The sequence below is a fragment of the Epinephelus fuscoguttatus genome, linkage group LG20 (genome assembly GCF_011397635.1).
Source record: "Epinephelus fuscoguttatus linkage group LG20, E.fuscoguttatus.final_Chr_v1".
Classification (NCBI taxonomy): domain Eukaryota; kingdom Metazoa; phylum Chordata; class Actinopteri; order Perciformes; family Serranidae; genus Epinephelus; species Epinephelus fuscoguttatus.
In genome coordinates, this window is record NC_064771.1 from 27,647,247 (window position 1) to 27,668,090 (window position 20,844).

A 20,844-nucleotide genomic window follows, 5' to 3' on the forward strand; every position below is an offset into this window, starting at 1 on the left:
CATATCACCTTGGGTTCGTCCTTCACCTTCTCAAAATGATCCCACACTTTGGATTTCCTGCCCGACATGTTAGTAACTAGCCTGTGGAATAACCGCAGGTACCAGCCCTGGAAATTAACCTGACTCCTGTCTGACTGCTGAGCGTGGCCACTTCCTGTGTCTGTCCTTTAGAATGTTCATTAGCGTGCCGATGTTTCCATTCACAACATACCCTACAACAGTGGAGCAACGCCAACACGCCGTCCTAGTCTTATACACAACTCTCTCTCGATCACTGTTGTAGCTGACCAGGAGCCCACAGATGGGTCTTCTAGCTTCGCTGATTCATTTGCACTCTTCATAGTGACTGACATGCCCACCAGTTCGCTTGTGCTCACTTCAGCAAGCAATTTAAAATCTTTCAAGGCTCACAGAATAATTTGTTCTGTGAATATGGAAACAGTATATACATGAAACTAAAGAAGAAACCTTATATTTTTAAACAAAAAAAACAAACATTGAATTCTGTCTTAACCCATTTCTTTTTATCAACACTTGAATTTGTGCTTTTTGATACAAAACAACATTTCGGACTAAACGCTGAGAAACTGTTTGTCAGAGAATGTCACTGTGCTGTGTTTCAGACAAGTCTGCCGGTGCTGGATAACCCCTTCTCTCAGAGACTCCGAGAGATCATCGAATCCTTCAGAGCACAGCGGTCACGATACATGAAGGTAAACGTTCTCTTTCTCTTCTTCCCTCCCTCACAGTCCAAACACTTTGTGTCCCGGGTTTGTTCGGTCTCTGTCCTGTTTGGGGCTGGGTATCATTTTAAGAATATCTATATCGATGCCGATGTGGTAACTAAGTGTTAATATCAACACCTAAGCAGTGCTTTTTATTTGTTACCTTTGAGTAATAGACAGGGTTCCCACGCTTATTAAAAACCTGGAAAAGTCATTGAATTTCACAGTCTTGTTTTCGAAGCCTGGAAAAGTCATGGAATTTGTAAAATCCTTGAAAGTTTTGGATTTCAGTTGGGTGTAATCATTGAAACTGTTACAGTAATCATTAATGACTAACTTCCTATGTATTGTAGCGTAGAGGTGAATTTGTTTTATTAACGCACTGTAGCTGAAGTATGCGTTTATGTGCGCCGTATTTTACGTTCATGTACATTTCTTCATTTTTCGCCCTGGAAACCCGTAAAGTTCTGTTCATGTTATACGTTGTGAATTGACACGGAAATTCCACCATGGGTCCTTGAAAAGTTTTGTTGTCTGTGAAAATGTTTGGGAACGCTGAATAAACATGCTTTTCTTAAAAGTAATTTATTTTCCATTTTTACTCAAAGAATGCCAAACTTGAAGTTTATCAGTGTTGATACAAAATACAACAGTACAACATAAAAGTGTCTCGACTATTGATAGTATACAGTGGTACAGTGGTTAGCATTGTCACCTTACAGCAAGGGGGCTCCTGGTCTGAACCCAGGGTCGGGGAGCCCTTCTGTGTGGAGTTTGCGTGTTCACCCCATGTCAGCGTGAGTTTTCTCTGGGTGCTCCAGCTTCCTCCCACAGTCTAAAGACAGCAAGGTTAATTGGTGACTCTAAATTGGCCGTAGGTGTGAATGTCCAAAGCCGAACTATAGGCTACAGATCACAGTGTAAAAGTGAACCACCACATCACTGCTGATCGCCACACAACACAATGAATATGAAGGGAAACTTTGCTGATATTGAACCAGCTGTGTGGCATCACAGTGTGTGCAGATCATCTCCGGGTGAAGTCAAACGACGACACAGAGCTGGTTGAATATGAGCAAAGTTTCCCTGCTTCCCTTCACTGGTTCCTGTACAGCAGGGTCGGTCTTTTTTTCACTGTTATAATCATTACAAAGCAAAAGCAGCATGTGTATACATTCAGTAGGCTATATCTTCAGTAGCTAGCTAGCTAACCCTACACTTTTCAGGGTTTGATTTTGGAACAGGGAAGAAACGTTTATCTTTTTCCAACCTCTCCAGGTAACGAGTATCATTAATACACGACGTGCCCCAGGCACAACATTTAGCTCCAAATCCAATCCACAAATGGAGCACAGCTGTGTTGTTGTCGGACCCTGATGCTACGTTATGATTGGCCAATCTGTGTCAGGGGGCGGGACTTAGTGAAGGGTCAGTTGTTAGTTTCAGCCCAACTTGACAGTTTTCGTACTCAGTCATAGGGACACGTTACGATTTGATTGCCGTCCTCCCTCCTCACACTTCTCTCTCCTCCCGTTCGCAGCTGATGGTGGTGAAACAGGAAGACAGAGCCGAGCTGATATTCAGGCACTTCCTGGTCGAGGACAAGAGCGCCAGCGGGGGAGCGTCATACGTGGACTTCTTGTGTCACATGCACAAGGAGATCCGCCAGCTTCTCAGCTAGGCCTACAGACACCCCCCCCTCCCTGTTCACCTGTATGACCCAAACACCAACCCCGACCCCTGGTTCACTCTTCCTTGTGAAAGAAAGCGCTTTATCTCTCTTTTTTTTTTTTTTTTTTTTTTTTTTTTTTAACCTAATAAACTAAAGCTCTCCTTGCTGTCTGTCAGCGAAGAGACCAGCTGGCAGATCTTGTGTGTGTGTTAGTGGGAGTGCGTGTGAGAGAGTCTGATGTTAATAGAGCTTTACTCTGCCTCAAATCTACTGCTCCAACACAGCAGGAGCAAAATAACTGAAGAGGGAGGGTAATGTATATACACAAGTGAACAATTATGTATGCAACAGACTGAGTGAGTGACGGAGGTGGCTGACGTTGACTGTAGTCGGTGTACTGTCTGTATTACTAGCACTGAAAGGCTGTTTTGGGTGCGCTCGTGACCCTCAGATAGCAAAACACTTTTTATATGATTGAATCCCAATAGAGTGAAGGACATTACATACCAAGGCATAATGGAGTTAAATAAATGCTGTTCTTTCTGTCTCTTCTCCCCCTTTAATCATGGCCTTAGTATCCCCCCCCACCCATGCTGCTCCAATCATACATTATTATGTGTGTGTGTGTTTCCACATGTGAGAAGATTAGTCGCCCACTGCCCAGTTATTTCCCAGTATGTCTCCAGGTGTGAGCATCCAAATCGAAGCCTACTTTAAAGGGATAGTTCAGCCTTGTTTTTAAGCTCAGTTGTACGGTGTGCTTATCCACAAACGGCACGACCCCAGTGTGGAGAAGCAAGATGGAGTCTGACATGGAAGCTAAGGAATGTGCTGCTGTGGACGGGGTCGGCAACAAAATGTATTTCAGCCACCTAAATAAAAAAAGTCCCTATATCAGTTTAAGTGTACGCTATATTGAGAGTATTTTCACTGCTTGGGCAATGCCGTTAACAGCTTCAGCTTCCCATCGACGCTCTCGCCAGAGCCCGCCAGACTCCATTGACAAAAACAGTAATTTTAGCTCACTGAGTACATGAGTTGCTGCGTTACCATTGCGTCAATCAGCTAGTTAGTTTGTGTTATTGTGCGACTTCAGTGAATCCAAACGAACCCTTTGAAACTCCCAAGTGACACAGTAACACAAACAAAATAACTGTTGGAGGCAGCTGTAGACCAGCAGCGTTTAATCGCTGTTTTTCCTCAATGGAGTCTGGCTTTGACGAGAGCGATGCAACGGCTTCATTTTCCCGCTTGAAATCGCAGTCTGAAATTAAAGTGAAGTGGTGAAAATACTCTAAATATAGCCTTCACTTTAACTAATAGATTTTTTTAAGGTGGCTAAAATAGATTTCGTTGCTGACCCGTCTGTGCTCTCATCAAAGCCCACCAGACTCCATCGACAAAAACACTAATTTTAGCTCACTGATTACATGAGTTGCTGCAATACGGCCGCATCAATCAGCTAGTTAGTTTGTGTTATTGTGCGATTTTAGTGAATCCAAACAAACCCTTTGAAACTCCCAAGTGACACAGTAACACAAACAAAATAACTTGGAGGCAGCTGTAGACCAGCAGCTCCTCTGTTCAGCAATGTTAAATCGCTGTTTTTCTCAATGGAGTCTGGCTTTGACGAGAGCGATGTAACGGCTTCATTTCCCTCTGCAGCCTGCTGCTCCAACTGGCGGCATGCGGACTGACATCTACTGCATGTGACATCCTGTCTATGGATGATTAACTCATACAACCCCACTTCAAAAAAATCTGAACTATCCCTTTAACAGCTCAAACTGGAGTCTGACAACCTTTTTAACCACAGAAAGCAGTTATTTTGAGTGTCCACAAGTGAACCTGAACTAAAGGTGTGCATGGCTGCTGTGTTATCCCAGTAATTGGTATAATCCAGATTTGTTTTTGTGACTGAACGTCTCAGATGTTCGGTCACTGATGAACCAGATGTGTCATGACTCTGTCATGAGAGGCAGTTCAAAGTCTATGCAGCAAAGAGAAAGGCCAGACACAAGGACGGGTGTGAACGTTTGATCTCAGCATCGCAGTGACGAGGAAATCCTCCTCGTGATTCTGTCTGTTGATTTGTAGTGCTGCAGACTTTATATTAATCAAATGCTCTGATGTCCAAAATTGTGTTTTAAAAAACAAACAAACAAAAAAAGCAGTTTCCAGCAGACAGAAATGAGCACAGAACAACGGCAGATAAATGGACATCAGTTAGTGTTTGCAAGTTTTGAGTTGTCTCCGCACTGACGGTGTTCAGTGTGTAAATAAAATATATAATCTGTACAGAATTAATAGAAAATAACAATTTTAAAGACATGCCTGAACAGCTGTGGTTTGTTGATGGTTGGTTTCTCTGTCACAAATAGCCGAAATATAAAATCCCGGCTTTTACTGGAGAGAGGAAGACGCCTCGACTGGCTTTTTGATATGTTTGTGTACGTGTGACTGTGAGAGTGTGTGTGTGTGTGTGTGTGTGTGTGTGAGAGAGAATGTGGGGTCGGTCCTGGTGAATTTCTCCTGAGGAACAGAGGGATCAGCCAACACACACACACACACACACACACACTACCCATGAGATTAAATTCTTCATTTATCACCTTCTGTTCTTTTCTTTTTTCTTTTTTTTTCTTTTAACAATGTGACTTTTGTGTTTGATCGGTGTGTGTGTGTGTAGCCCTCTGTTCCGTCTTTATGTTCACTGACTCTGATTGGCCCACCGTCTTGACTGTAATCTTAATTTCTGTTCCTTTTTTTTCTTTGATTTGTTGTTTTTTTTTCATTGCCTCTTGGGACTGCTAATAAAATGATTGTTAAAAGTGAAACTCCACTTGCTGCGTCTCCCTTCACTGACAAAAGAGCTTTATTACAAATCATGTGTACACACGTTTTACATTTCAGCAGAATACATTCTCTTAATATGGCTGTACAGGTGGCGTCTAGATCAGTAGATCCTTACTGGTGGGTCGTGCGTCCATTTTTAATTGACCCCAACTAGTGCTGGTGAAATTGAAGCCTCATGAACCACTTTGACGCAACTGCTTCAAGAATGACACTCTGCTTCGAAGCATTTCATACAATCAGGAGAGTGACATCTGCTGGCTGTGTGTCAGAACTGCATCTAAGTGGAAGACCTGAAAAAGCCTCAAGACTGCCTGTACCAAGGCCTCGCTCTCTGTAGCCACGTGTCAATGAGTGTGTTTACATGGACAGTTTAATTCCCTTTTCATTTGGAATTAAAGTTCATTCCTATTAAAAGTGATCTTGTAAACACCTAATTCAGAATGAAAATGGCCAATGCGATTGAATATTCAATCCGATGTAAGGGGCTGGAATATTCCGTTTCTAATTCTGAATGAAAGAATTTCTCGCACTTGTATACACTCATTCCTCTTTAAGTTCATTCCGGTCTTTCTGCACATGCTCGTTTCCTTGCCCTGACGTATGCGATCACGTATATAGCGTGCATAGCAACGTGTAGAGCAGTCGGACTCGTTGCACTCAACAGTTTCCATTCGCGGTCTTCTATCTCCCTTCTTCGACCTTCTACCTTTCTTCTCCTCCTCAACAGACGAAGCATTAGCAGAACAAGGTTGTTGTCGTACTGCTGCTTCAAGAATATAAGCAAAACAAGCCAGAAAAAGGCACTAAGAACGGCGTCGTCAAGCATCTTGTTATCCGGAACGAGGACTACAGTGTTCTTGCGGTAAACGTAAACACGTAACATCCGCCCCGCCCCCTATCCAATCAGAAACTTTCCCTGCCCCAAACCTTGCGCGGACCCGAATAAAGGCGATTAAACTGATCTCCTGTGTAAACCCTCATTCGGAATGAATATTTCCCATGTAAACTACCTGGAAAAACTTTAATTCTGAATGATTTCTTTCAGTTTTATTTAATTCCGAATGAGAAGCCATCATGTAACCGCACCGAAGCAGGGATTGAAACACTGTTTCCGAACACTTGCGCTTCAAAAGATCGGCACTGTGTCAAGCAAACTGGCTTGAGCATAACATCACTAGCCCCAAGTGACTTGTAAAGGTGTCGGGTTTGTTAAAAGAACTTTTTTCTAGCACAGAGCTTTTATTTTGAAGTGCCGTTTTCTGCTCAAAGACATGGCGGAACGCACATGTGACACATAATGTGCTAAACTGTGTGGACTTTAAACTGATGACTAAGGAGAAATCTGGACCTATTGGGAACCAGTGGTCTGGATCAGTGGGTCCCAACTTTTTTCTTGAGGGACCCATATTTTTACCATTGTAGACTTTGGTCACGCCCCCGAAAAAAAAATTATTTAAAATTATTTAACATTGAGTTTAGAAATAAGGTTGCAGTCATCACAGGGTGGAATAGGCAGTGTAAAACTCTAAGTGTAAGTGTAAAACTTACTGTAGGGTTGAAATATGTAAAGAGGGAAAGCTATTCCAGTGACTGATGGTTTGATAAATTTCCCCATATTTCACTACATGTTTTCACTTCCTCTCAGTATCTACTCATGCAGATAGATTTGGTTTCATAAGAACATGTTCTCAATTTCTGCTTCCACTGTTTTTATAGAGTGCTGCATGAATGAGTCCTAAAACCCAGAGATCAGTTAGCATGTTGGCACTTGCGCTTCCCTCATCTTGAAGTCAGTGAGTTCTTTTTTTTTTTTTTCTTAAGATGTCTAAAATAAGGTCTGTGGTCAACAGAGGCTTCAGATACTTCACATTTTCTTCTACGGTTGCTCACAAGTGGCTAAATGAGACTACAGGGCCCTGTTTCAGAAAGCAGGCACATTAATCTCTGAGCCTAATCCCGATCACCGAGTTGACTGAGCCTAAGTTTTGGTGAAACTCTGAGTTTTCAGGTCCAGAGCAGCTGATCAGAATTAGCTCTATCAGTTCTGAGCATGTTCAGCCTGAGGGAAGTGCGTTCACGGCGAGCACGTAAAGTCGTCATCAGTGGAACACAGATGACGTGATTGTCAGTGGCAGAAAGAAACTGAACAGGAGATTTTTATGACCACGTATGTGGACTTTGAACTTGTTTTCAAAAAAAAAGAAAGAAATTTAATACGCCAGCTGTAGCTAAACAGCGTGAGGTCCATCGATCCATCCATCCATTTTCATCTGCTTATCTGAAGCCGGATCCCGGGGGCAGCAGGCCAAGCAAAGCACCCCAGATGTCCCTCTCCACAGCAACTCTTTACAGCCCCTCCTGGGGGACCCCAAGGTGTTCCCCGGCCGGATGAGATATGTAATCCCTCCAGCATGCATGTTCTGGATCCTGGAGGATCCTGATCAGATGCCCAAACCCCCTCAAACGGACCCCTTTTGACACGAAGGAGCAGCGGCTCTACTCCGAGCTCCCTCCAGATGTCCAAGTTCCTTACCCTATCTCTAAGGCTGAGCCCAGCCACCCCACGGAGGAAACTCATTTCGGCCGCTTGCATCCACGATGTCATTCTTTTGGTCACTACCCAGAGCTCATGACCATAGGTGAGGGTTGGGACGTAGATGGACCACTAAACCGCAGATCCATGGATGGATCAGCGTGAGGTGGCATGGGAAAAGACTGCAGAGCGTGTTAACAGGTAATGTGAAGTGACGTTATGAAATTTGATGCGTTAATGCATGTCTAATATACAGAAAACATAGAAACATTTGTAACCCGTGGACTCTAGTGATGTCTGCGTTGTGTTGATACAAAGAGGCCCAGACCATGGGTATCTTTGGAGGCGATCTCCTTTTATTCCTGACAGCAAGCGGTAAAAACAAAATCCTCCATCAGACACAACCATATGAACTCAAACCCCTACACAAAATAAGTAACACAGGTTTACGTCAACATAAAATGAACTTATAAACAACTTAACAGCGCCAAAACACGGAAATGACCACTAGAGCAATGTTGCTTACCTCTCCCAAAGAGGGCAACAGCAAATTTGACTATGGATTCGTCACCCTCCTTAAGTCTTACCACCTCAAAGGTGTCTAATCGTCAAAGACTTGGACATTGCCATGGCGTGGCTTCAAACTAATTTAAGGGAACTCTTACATGTGTCGGCCTCAAAAATCCAGTACAGGGTGAGGCAAAAATCTGAAAATCCGACATCTCAAACTTGGGCAAATAACCCCAGGAAATAACCCCAGAGCAGAAGAAAAGAAAATACTACAAATGCTACATGTCCTTCGTGTCACAATGTCCAGGTAATGTTTAGCACAAGTACACTGTGGAGTCCACCCAGCCAAGCTGAAACCCTGGGTACACAGGCTCGGTGAAGGTGGTTTGGAAGGTGTAAAGGAGGGTCAGTGTGCCACAGGAGACCCTGTAGAAGGACAGTCTACCAGCTGTCCAGTCCAGGTAGACTCCTACTTTATAGGAGTTTGGTGCAATCTTCAAAGCAGTGTTCACGCCTTTGTGCCAGCTATTGTAGCCATCTTTGGTGCAGTTGAGCCCCCAGGAAGAGTCATTCTGGCCCAACCAGCTATCGTGACCCTCTCCCTTTCTGCACATCCTTCTGTAGGCGACTCCTATGAAAACTCTCCCGTTCCATTCGGTCTCCCAGTAGTAGCGCCCAGTCAGTCCCTCCCTGCACAACACCTGTCTCCAGAAATCAAACCTGTCCGGGTGATCAGGGTAGGACTGCTCGGTCCAGCGCGTTGCTTTCCTGTTTCCCTCAGACAGAGAAAGGTCCCTGTGTGCTGTGTTTGGGTCCAGAGTGAGTTTGCTGGTGTCTGATGAAGCAGATCCAGAATATGCTACTCAGTGCTGTTTTATGAGTTCATAAGGAAACAGAGACATACAAAGTGCTGGTTACTCACATTTCTTTGGACCTGGCTGGATCCTGGATTCACCACACTGTTCCACACTGAAACATAACAAAAAAACAAAACACGTTTTCTGATACTTGTTTCAATAAAGTGTTGCAACTTTTCAACTTTTTCCTCACTACCAAGTTATATTATTGTTGGTGCAGCACAAAGACAACCTGGATGGATTCATATTGAGACAATAAAGCCGTGCATGGACGCAGCAGCTCCTCTTTATCACTGTCTGTCAGTTTTATTGCTTTTGTTGGACTGTAAATTTGAGGTATACTTTGCCTACAATGTCCATGACCTCCAAAGAATCAGCCCTACATGCAACCACCATGTGTTTGACTGCAATCAGATACCAGTGAAGCTCGTCACTGGTCACTTTGGGTTTCCAATCCAGGCCCCCGGGAAGTGTGCCAGACTTTGAAGCTAATTTGGCATAGTGGCCAAACTGTGTAACTACAACTTCCTGGTCTGTCACATGATGCCACGGTGCCCAAAAAGACTTACACTGTGAAAGAGACGTCTGTAAATCAGTGGATACGTTCTTTTGAGTGTCACAGGCCTCATGAAATGACTCCTGTCACTCTGGATTTGATTTATTTGGTATGATGACATTTAGAGTCTAGAAGAGCCACATGGTTAAATCATTTGATCCCCATTAGAGTTAGTGGAGTAAACTGGAAGTGGCAAACCAAGTGGATCCGGGTAATTTCACCATCACGAAGTCGAACTTTTTTGGCTTCACGTGCCACTGAGCAGCGTTCAGAGGAATTAACGGGGCCCCACCTTCAGTGCTGTATCCAGTTCTCTTTATACATCCATGTTCCAACCCTTGGAGGCAAACATGCAGGGCAAGGAAAGGTTTATGCGTTCACTGTTTCAATATTCATCTCTATAGAGACCAATGATTCACTACAAGACAAAACCATTTTAAAACGTTGTGGAGAAAAGTTGCAGCAGTGTGAACTGGCCGGTCTGAGCTTGACTGAAGATGGCTGATGGTGTCCCGTGCAACTCAGCTGGTCAAATCGCTTGCGGCTGGTTTTTGAAAGTAAAGCACTTCACTTGTTTCTAAAACAAGCGAAAACACGTGTTTGCTTGCTGCTGCAGGTACTCCTTCCCCACTGAGAACTCTGATTCCGTCCTCACGATGTGCCGAAGTCGGACGGTGGGTCGCTGCTGCTACTCGCTAAATGTGTTTATACCCCCACCAACTCAAACACAGATTCTCACTGACTATTTGGCACTGCTTACTTATATTATTGTGGTGTATTTATTATGAATACACACCATCTGATGCTCATTTTGTTTCTGTTTTTCGCCTTTCATCGCTACTACAAATGCAGCTGTAGCCAGTATCTCACTATCACAATCCTCATTCATATTTTAAGAAGCTACAAATTATATTCATCCACAAAATAAAAGCTGCAAATCAGAACAGAAGTACAGAGTTGTTGCATAGAGATGATACACCATCTCATCTAGCTGCATCGGTGTGAACTGGCAGGTTTTTAGAACGTTACAGAACAGCCTGTTTTGACTCGTTTCGTTGCAAATCTTTGGTCCGAACTGGACTTAAGTCCTCCAAGCTTCTGATTGGTAAGATCAGAGACGTGTGAGTCAGGAACCAATGATATTAAATTGAGTCTGGGACATTAATATGCATTTCCTATGATGGTGAGGGCAATCCCACACCTCTTGCCTAAACCTAACCAACAGAACGAATGAAGGCAATGATTACTGGCCAATCAGAAGAAGAGTAGAGGCAGATTTATACTTGTGCGTCAGCTCGGTGCAGAGCCAACGCCAATGTGAGCATTTATACTTGTGCGGTGGTGTGTCTGTGTCACTCTGCAGTTACACCTCCAAAACACTAGTCAGCTGCGTTTTTTTTGTGAAGTGCTGTAAAGTTTAGTTGATTCAAAACACACATTGGTACAACATGGGTTGTAACAAGTGGGGGCTCATCCGAAGCTGAAATTCACCACGTTGGTAAGATGAGGTCGAGGCTTCGTGGTGATTTGGCCCAGTTTGGTTGTGTTGCTACTTGACGTGACAGTTGAGAGCTTGTCCATTCAGTTTGATTTGTTGCTATGTGTATTCATACCTTTGGTAGCAGCAGACACATTCTTGATTGTCCTTGCTAATTAGGTGATCTGGTTCAGCTGTGTGCTGGTTTTGGCTGTGTGCTCTAATGTGTTGTGCTTTTGCTCTGGCATCTGGTTTTGTTGGGACGCAGACAACTTTGGTGAGTAGGCTATTTTTGCTACTTTGGGTTTATGGAAGCAGCTTTGTTTAACAGAAAGTTGTTTAGTTCTGAGGGTTGCATTTTTGTGTTACTGGGCAGTGTTTATTGGTGACATGGAGCTCTGTGGGTCCCATGTGCATGGTCACTGATCATAAATTACTGTTTTTCTGTCACTGCTAGGTTGTATGATGCTTCCCGTTTGGGTTGCATTTTTTTTGGTAGTGTTGTGGCAACGTGGAGTGTCAGTTGATAAACCAAGCCTGCTGGTTTTTAATGCATAAATAATTGCCACAAGCCACATGAAGACTAGGAGTGAGTATTAGTAAGTTTTGGTTAAGCAGTTAGGAGGAAAGTTCCTCACTGATGTTTTGGCTGTGCACTGGGTCCATTTGAGCTCAGCATATGAGTTGTAATCTGGTTCTGTAGCATTAACTGGTGGTTTGAGTGTTTTGGGCGGGTAAACTCGTTTCGTCTCCCATTCCTGTTGCAGCCTAAGAGCCGGGTTGTAACAGGTTTGTGTGAAGTGCTGTAAAGTTTAGTTGACTCAAAACACACATTAAACACACATTAAACATGGCTTAATAGAAACAATGTCAAACACAAGTACACAAATCAGCTTCACTATAACTCGCAGCATTCACAGACAAACACTTGTCTTTATCTGGAGACATTTCCCCACAAATACAACATGCTAATATTATTAGCACAAGCCTATGGCATTTTACATTGCATAAATTAGCCTAGCAGCTAGTGGACTTTTCCTCTACCCATATGAAGCCAGGGACAACAGCAACATTTAACAAAGGTAATGTTACAAAATTCGGCTCCATTACAACTCACAAGGTTCACTGACAAAACAACTGTCTTATACTAAACACGTTTTCCAAACAAATATAACATGCTAACATTATTAGCACAAGCCTATGGCATTTTACATTGTATAAATTAGCCTAGCGACCAGCGGAGATTTCCTCTGCTCATATGAAGCCAGGATAAATCACACACAAGATTTGGGGCTGATGAAGCTGAAAGTGTGGAGACAAGTACAAGGCTGCGTAAGAAAGTTATCCCTCCTCTCAATAAGAGTGATCCAGCCACCACATATCAAACCCTCACATTACACAATTATCTTTAATACTAGATCTTTGGTATTTCCATACTGCAGTGTCTAAATAAATCTTTGATGAGCTACTTTCAGGTTCTAGTCGACAGCATTCCTACCTGAGTTTCTGCAGGCTGCATTGTGGGTCTTCCTGCAGAGCAGACAGCAGCTGCAGGCCTGAATGTCCCGGGTGGTTGTAGCTCAGGTCAAGCTCTCTCAGACGGGATGAGTTCAAAGCAGATGCTAGGAAAGTGCAGCCTTCCTCTGTCACTCTGCACAGGGACAAACTTCACAACAGGCACAAAAAGACATTTTATCCGATCTGATCTCCATGACAAAGACAGCAACAACTGGATTTTTTGCTCTGTACTGTATCCAGCTATTAAATAATTCATCTGGTGTGGAATTTCTCTCAGGGCACTCACATGAGTATATCCAGTTTGCAGTGAGGGCTCCCCAGTCCACTAGAGAGCTTTTGGACTCCTGTGTCCAGAAAGTCATTGTCGGAGAGGTCCAGGACTTTCAGCTCGGAGGAGGCTGAGCTGATAAGCGAGGCCAGGTCATCGGAGCTGAGCTCTGTCAGGCTGCAGCTCTTCAGTCTAAACAAACAGAAAATACGGACAGTGTCAAAAACGTGTTTATTTGGCTTGGAGAAGAGAACAGAAAACTTTATTGGGGTATGACCTGAGTGTCTCCAGTTTGCTGTTCTTCAGTCCACCAGAGAGCAATTTTATTCCTGCATCTGTCAGGTTGTTGTTACCCAGGTCCAGCTCTCTGACCTGGGATGAGTTGATGCAATTGGCCAGGATTTCACAGCAGTTCACAGTGAGATTACACGCATTTAGACTGCAGGAGGAAAGACATTATGAGAAAGGTAAATAATGTCATCAAGAAATTTCCCCTTCTATTGAGGTTAGACATTCTGCATAGTATTCTGCCCTGTTTGGAATAAGAGCTAAGCAGTTGGAGTCTAATGCAAACACAGCTGTCCAAATTTTAGGCAACTGCAATGTGACAAGCCACCTTACAGCATTTATATTTAAATGTTAATACCATTCACCTCATTTGGAATATTAAGGCGAAGTTATTGATATTTGAAGTAAAAACAGAAATCTGGAAAAGGCTAAAAGAAAAGAAGCAGAATTTGAAAATAGACTCTCTTTTTGATACGTCTGTCTTCCTTTTTTGAGTTGCTTTGCAATCGTTGGTGTGAAAACAGAGCCAAGAGGAGGTACAGAACTCCAGTGTTCTCTCAAACCACTTGAATTACAATATGCTCAAAGTTTATGGTGTTATTGCCCAATGACGCCAAAGTACAACTGCCTACCCATGCTTTAATACTCAAACCTTAATAACTTTGGCCACTTGGAGGCAGCAAAAACAAACTGTAAACACAACATTGACATCACCTTCTAAGTTGATATGGTAAGCTTAATAGCAAACACTTCACCCACCAATGAAAATCCAGGCTCTTTAAGCTGTAATAATGTAGTAATATAGTGTTTATTAGCACTTCTGTCTTATTAAATTACTTGAACACACACTACAGTCTAACCTCTATCTGTGGACATGTTGCTCTGGTTTGCATGTACAAAATACAATGTAATGCATTGTTATCGACTGGTATTGCTAACAACATCTTGGTTTTCTGGAGCAGGATCAGATCAGGTGTGACATAATTCCCAGATCCAACCTCTGACTTCTGAGCTAAATGGAAAGCAACACAGGTTACATGTTCAAATCTTCTTAAACTAACACATAAAGTAATTTATCTGTTATCTAGTGCGTAACCTTTTTGTTACCCATCATATTATATATTAATTGCACTCAGGCGAATAATCTTGCTTGCTCATCCAACAAGTGGTAACTCCATGTTCTGTCCACACCCTGAAAGTGGTCTCAAGTACATCAGACCATACCTAACCACATCGTCAGGAGTTCAGCAGTCTTATCGACTGCTGTGTAACCTTTTCAAGTTTCTTAGATCGCTTTTCCTACATGCCAAAAAGAATCTGTGCACTGAAGCTGACTATCTTTAATTTCAGGGGCAAAAAAGCCTAAGAGTTTATGATCTGTTTTTACAAGGCACTTACTTTGCTACTCGGGCTGTTTTCACGACAGGCAGCAGCCTCCGAAGACCTTCCTCTGTCCTGGTGTAGTTGCTCAGTTCAAACATACTTATCTCTTCTTCTGATGTCAGTAACACAAACACCAGAGAGGCCCACTGGGCAGGTGAAAGTTTGGCTTTGTTAAGACTGCCCGAGCAGAGGTAGCTCTGAATCTCCTCCACAAGAGAGTGGTCGTTCAGCTCATTCAGACAGTGAAAGAGATTGAGGCATCTGTCTGGGAACGGACTTGCCCTGATCTTCTCCTTTATGTGTTTAATGATCTCTGTTCTTGTTCTTTGGTTTGTTCTGTTGCTGGTCATGAGATGTTTCAAAAGAGTTTGATTGGATTCCAGAGACAGACCCAAAAGGAAGCGCAGAAAGATGTCAAAGTGTCCATTTTCACACCGCAAAGCCTTTTCTACCGCTTCCTTGTAGAGGATGAGCTCTGATGGATCTCTTGACAGGAAACGTCTCGAAACAGAGGACTTCTTGACCAGGACGTTGTCATTGTTGTTGTGGAATGTGAGGTAGACGTACAACGCAGCAAAGAATTCCTGGACGCTTAGATGCACAAAGGAGAACATCTTCTCCTCGCACAGTATCCGCTCTTCATTGAAGATCTGCGTGTAGACTCCTGAGAACATGGACGCCTGTGTGACTTTTAAACCATTCAGGATGAGGTCGCGCTCATAGAAGATCAAGTGGCCCTTCTCGAGCTCTTTGAAGGCCAGTTTACCCAACGAGATGAGGTTATCTCTTATGCACTCAGCGTTTGACTCTCTTCTTCCAGGCAGCCTCTTCTTCATGTTCTCCACGTACAAGGTCACAAACTGTATGTACATCTGCGTGAGGGTCTTTGGTGTGTCTTTACTGTCCGTTGTCTGTAACTTCCTCTCAAGAACACTTGCCGCCATCCAGCAGAAGACTGGTATGTGGCACATGATGTGAAGACTCCTGCAGGATTTCACGTGTGCGATCACCCTGTTTGCTAAGCGCTCGTCGCTGATTTTCCTCCTGAAGTACTCATCTTTCTGGGGGTTGTTGAACCCTCGTACCTCTGTCACCAGATTAATGTGCTCTTGAGGGATCTGACTGGAGGCTACTGGACGAGATGTTACCCAAACATGAGCAAAAGGAAGCAGTCTTCCCCTGATGAGGTTGGTCAGAAGCACCGCAATCGTGGTGGGCTGCGTCACATCGGACATTATTTCGTTTTTTTGGAAGTCCAAAGACAAGCGGCTCTCGTCCAGACCATCCAGGATGAAGAGCATCTTTTTATCATTAATAAAGATACCTGAATCTTTTGTTTCAGGGAAAAGGGTGCTGAGAAGATCCACCAGACTTAAGATTCTCTTTCTCATCAGATTCAACTCTCGGAAAGAGAGAGGGAATACAAATTCCAGGTTTGTGTTTGTTATCTCCTCAGCCCAGTCCAGAGTGAATTTATTGACCAATACGGTTTTTCCAATGCCAGCGACTCCCCTTGTGATCACAGTTCTTACGGGATGTTCTCTGCCTTGTTGTGGAACAAAGAGTTGATTGCAGTGGACTGATTTCTCTTGGGCCTCATGTGTCCTGGATGTCGTCTCAATCAGTCTCACCTCATGCTCCTTGTTGACTTCACCACTTCCTCCCTTGGTGATGTAGAGCTCTGTGTAGATCTTATCGAGAGGTATCCTGTTTGATTCAGTTGTCATCCCTTCGGGCAAGTGGCTGAAGTTCCTTTTCAGAGTGGCTTTCAGTTTCACTTGACATTCCGCAATCTTATCATCTGAAGGAGAAAATGCATTCAAAGGTTACTTAGGTTTTTCTCTCATTCTAAAGAATCAAGGTGTCTATGTCCTCCTGAGACCCGAACTTTTGTTTGGTATGCATTCATAATTTCTCCTAGCTATTTTGGATTAGTAGGACCTGATAAGTATAGTCCCAATGTCCTCAAACGAGATGATAATTAAGTCCCAATGTCCTCAAATGAGACGATAATTAAGTCCCAATGTCCTCAAACGAGATGATAATTAAGTCCCAATGTCCTCAAATGAGACGATAATTAAGTCCCAATGTCCTCAAACGAGACGATAATTAAGTCCCAATGTCCTCAAATGAGACAATAATTAAGTCCCAATGTCCTCAAACAAGACGATAACAAAGTCCCAATGTCCTCAAACAAGACGATAATTAAGTCCCAATGTCCTCAAACGATTACTTCCTAATTAACAGCGTCTTATCTTGTTACTGTTGCTATTGGTCAAATTTGTTGTCATATCAAGTTACAAAGGTTATTAATCATAAATAAACCAGTTTCAACCACAAAATGTGATCAGGTTTTGGACCTTGTCCACTTCTGTGTCACGGTGGGCTGAAGACTGACCTGGCAGAGATGGCTGCCATCTTGTTTTTACATGGATTAGTGTAGTGTGCTCTTACTACCACTAGATGGCACAAAGAAGTGTCCATGAACGAGGACAACAGGTCTAAGTTAAGCAGTATGAAGTAAACAGTCCAGTAAACCGGAAATGTGATGTCCTCATATGAGGACACAGGATCTCAGGAGGTTAAGTCAAATTTCTAAAGGCAGCTGCACTCACTTTGGGGCTGCAGAGCGTCACAGCAGTCTGTAGTGTCCACTATTTCTTCTGAGGAAGCAACTGACCCTGCAAAAGAAGAAAAAAATCAGCAGAGCCCAAACGCCAGTTTCAGCTAATCCCATGCTTCATGTATCTACCTTGACCTGAGACGATGATGTTGACATTACCACCAATTCTACAACCAATAATGGTGGGAGCGACCACACTGCCTCCACTCTGAGCGCTGTAGCTGGGTTGGAAATGATGAACCGCAGCCTGAATAGGGGGAACTGACTCTGAGAGAAACCACAAAACTCAGTTTCAGCAGTTAGTTACAAACTGCAGTGTAGTGAATGATCACTGGAGCACTGAAGTCAGATTTTAAGACGTATCTGGTGCTTTTTAGGTCAACCAAATCTTATATTTACAATTTAGGAACTGAGATCTTGCACTTGTATTATTTCATCATGACTTTTGGTCAGATTATTTGCCATAGTAACTTCTTATTCTTAATTTGACATCCTTACCTTGAGCGACCAAGTTTGTTTTATCAGCAACATTCTTATCTTCTATGTTTTTCTCATCAGCTCCCTGCACAATTTCTGGTGATTGACACTCTTCATCGACTGTCTTCATCTTGGCCTTACGCATGACACGGAGACTTTCCTGTCTTTTTTTAGGTATCAAATAGAAATAAAATACATTAATGAACATCAATCAATGGAATCAATGGAATATTAATCAGATACAGAATGACTACGTTGAGTCCGACAGATTAAAGATTAAAATAAATGCTTACCTGCCTCAATAACAACTGTGATCGCCATCTGATTTACACGCTGACAGCCGCTGCTTGTAAACTGAGGGGTTTTGGACAGATAAAAAAAAAAAAACCTCTTGTGCTTCCTTCCTGGGTGAAGAAAACAGGAAGCTGGTGTTTCTTGTCTACTGTAGAGTCTCCTCGAATAAACTGCAGCTCTGAAAACAGTTTCATTTACTACAAAATGTACTTCACTTTCAAAAACATGACATCTTGCTTTGCTTTATAAATACAGGGTTCCTGCAGCTCAAGACAGGTTTTAAGGATCTACAGGAACCCCGTGGTACATGATACAAGTCAACCTACACAGAATTTGTACTTTCGTACAGTACCTGAGTTAATGTACTGAGTTCATTCCACCACTGGAAATATGGCAAAACTTTTTAATGTCTTATATTTATTTTTATTTAACCACTTTGTTCTTTGGATTTTCAAGTATAACAACACTCACGGGATCATTGCACCTGTAAAAAAAAAACTACTTTATAGCAACAATACAACTTGTATAACACTCACGGGCCACTTTATTAGGTTCAACCTGTTCAGTTTATCTCACTCCCATAAAAATGCCTAAAATTTCCAAAGACGATACACTGAACTACCCAAGATGCAAAACTGAAGAAGGAAGATCCATGCATATGTTTTGGCAATATCATCTGGAATTTGGTTCAATTCCTCATAAAATCAGTCCTGAAAATAACATTTAATTTAAATCCTTGTTTGTATTTATTAAAAGATATGCCAGATGTCCAGTTAGATATGACATACTTTTGAAAGAAATGTGTACTTCTATTTTGGAAAAATGAATTGAGCAACCCCCTTAATGTGCTGATTGAAGTTAAGGTATGGATCAATGACAGCTCCTAAGTTTCCAGAGTGTTTTGTGTAAGTTGTTAGTGATCCAAGGTAGGGATGAAACTGTTGGAGGTCTGGTCAGGACCTATAACCAGGACCTATGTCTTATGTGTGTTAAGCTGTAGGAAGTTGGAAGCCGCAGCAAGGCAGCGGTGCAGAGTCCAGGTTGCTATGATGTCCAGGGCTAAATGAGATGAATAACAGAGAATCATCAGCGTAAGAGCAGTATGATACAGAGGTGAAATTGCAGATAACATGACCAAGAGGTAAAATATACAAGCTGAATAAAATAGGCCCAAGGACTGAGCCCTGTGGGACACCACATGACATTCGAGCAGTTGATGAACTGAAATTGTCACCAATGACTTTGAACTTTCTAGTTGACAAATAGGACCAGACCAACCCAGTTCTTTAGTCTGTTGAGTAAGATTGTGTGATCAACTGTATCAAATGCTGCAGTCAAGTCCAGTAAAATGAGAATTGTATGGTTTCCTGAGTCTGCACTCAACAAAATGTCATTTGTTGCTCTAAGTAGAGCAGTTTCTCTACTGTTATTTTTTCTGAAGACAGATTGGACTTTATCAAATATGTGGTTTTCTTCTACTCTATTTTGCTGTTCCTGGGCTAGCTATCACAATTCGTACCGCTAGAGAGACTAACCTTAGAAAAATCAACTCTGGATGCCATCATTTTCCTTCTTTTTAAGTGGAAGTTTAAGTGTTGTTACCACCATTAGTCCCGCCCCGTCCCGTCATGTCACGTCCTAAGTCCAAGTCCTTGATTTGCCCTTTTGCTAGCTTGTCTTTCTTTTCTCTGTTCTGGTTATTTCGGTATATGGGGATGTAGGGAAGGATACTTACCTTGTGTTTTCCTGTGTCCTGGGATTCTGCGTTTGGGTTCACCTTGTTGTTTTAAAGTTTCTGCTCATTTGATGGGACATGAGCCCTTAAAAAATGCCTCAATTGTAGAAAGCAGAAGAAATGTGGGGTAGGGAGCTGAAGTGTCTGCTGCAGTTGCTGGAAAGAGGCACAGTGATCACATATGCAAATCTCCCAGAGTAGTAGTACCCTCCAGACCCAGTCTTAATGCATGATTGAAGCATATAGGTATGTCCAGGTATGTTTTAGGGGCCTTCAGTATCAGTTACACCTGAGACCAGATTTTTAAGGTGTGTAGAATTATGGTGTTATTCCCGAATATATCTTTTTGTTTAACTTTGTTGGGCTGTTAAGTAGTGCTGGGAGATAGGAACACTTGCAAGAAATATGTTCAATCTGTGGCCATGAAGGCATCTCTTTCAAGAATATTTAGGAGAATATTTTTAAATATTCCACGGAGAGAGACTCTCACTGCAGCCTGTTCTATTTTGTTCTGAAAATGTCGGCGTGCAGCCTCGTTCTGTGGACGATAAACGAGGTGCAGACTTCCATCTGTGTCACCGGTAATGAGGAAATACAGTGAGTGCTGGACGGAGCAGTGAGTGACAACAACCCCGCCCACATTTAAGAGTACTGTTTGCAGTGCAAACACTAGGGTCTAGGTACCATGTCTGAAGGGTTACTGCTGGTTCCAAAGGTACCATACTGAAACGGGGCTTTAAATGCATGAGCGTCTCTCTTTGCCACTTTGCCAGGGATTTTAGGGATTATTTGCCTGATAACAACGTACCACCTGCCATCTGTTGTTAACTTCAGATTCTACATAAAGTCCACCTTTCCGACCATGAATTCAGTGTCAAATGTTAGCGTGTTAGGACACAACAGTATTAAAAATGATGCACTCAAAATTATTACATCATCAGCTTTTTGATAAAATTAATAAAAACCACTGTGAAGGTACTACATCACCTGTAAAAATATCAGTCAGGCCATTTTATTACATTGTTGGTCAAGTTATTACGTTACTGGGTTTTTATATTTTCGATTAAGTTCA

At 42.7% G+C, this 20,844-nt stretch overlaps 2 protein-coding genes across 7 annotated transcripts in view; one reads left to right on the top strand and one right to left on the bottom strand.

The window, feature by feature from the left end:
- Window positions 1–5,239, top strand: part of sec24c (SEC24 homolog C, COPII coat complex component) — a 31,770-nt gene extending 26,531 nt beyond the window's left edge. For all 4 annotated transcript variants that reach the window (XM_049564010.1, XM_049564013.1, XM_049564012.1 and 1 more), the window contains 2 exons: window positions 624–713; window positions 2,266–5,239. In XM_049564010.1, the coding sequence (XP_049419967.1) occupies window positions 624–713; window positions 2,266–2,406 (231 nt within the window). In that variant the 3' untranslated portion in view covers window positions 2,407–5,239. The remainder of the gene's footprint in view (window positions 1–623; window positions 714–2,265) is intronic.
- Window positions 5,240–5,268: 29 nt separating this feature from the next.
- On the bottom strand, window positions 5,269–18,098 carry LOC125881074 (NACHT, LRR and PYD domains-containing protein 3-like). Of its 3 annotated transcripts, none has more exons than XM_049564023.1 (10): window positions 18,037–18,098; window positions 17,765–17,907; window positions 17,402–17,533; window positions 17,259–17,324; window positions 14,659–16,444; window positions 13,250–13,411; window positions 12,991–13,164; window positions 12,685–12,852; window positions 9,219–9,265; window positions 5,269–9,131 (listed from the first exon to the last, which is right to left on the bottom strand). In XM_049564023.1, exons 2-10 carry the CDS (start codon window positions 17,886–17,888, stop codon window positions 8,611–8,613), a joined length of 3,180 nt encoding a protein of 1,059 aa, XP_049419980.1. In that variant the 5' UTR covers window positions 17,889–17,907; window positions 18,037–18,098; the 3' UTR covers window positions 5,269–8,610. The 3 variants fall into 3 exon arrangements, with proteins under 3 accessions (XP_049419980.1, XP_049419978.1, XP_049419979.1); XM_049564021.1 differs by having other exon boundaries at window positions 17,396–17,533; XM_049564022.1 differs by having other exon boundaries at window positions 17,396–17,533; window positions 17,765–17,903; window positions 18,037–18,094.
- Window positions 18,099–20,844: the final 2,746 nt, after the last annotated feature.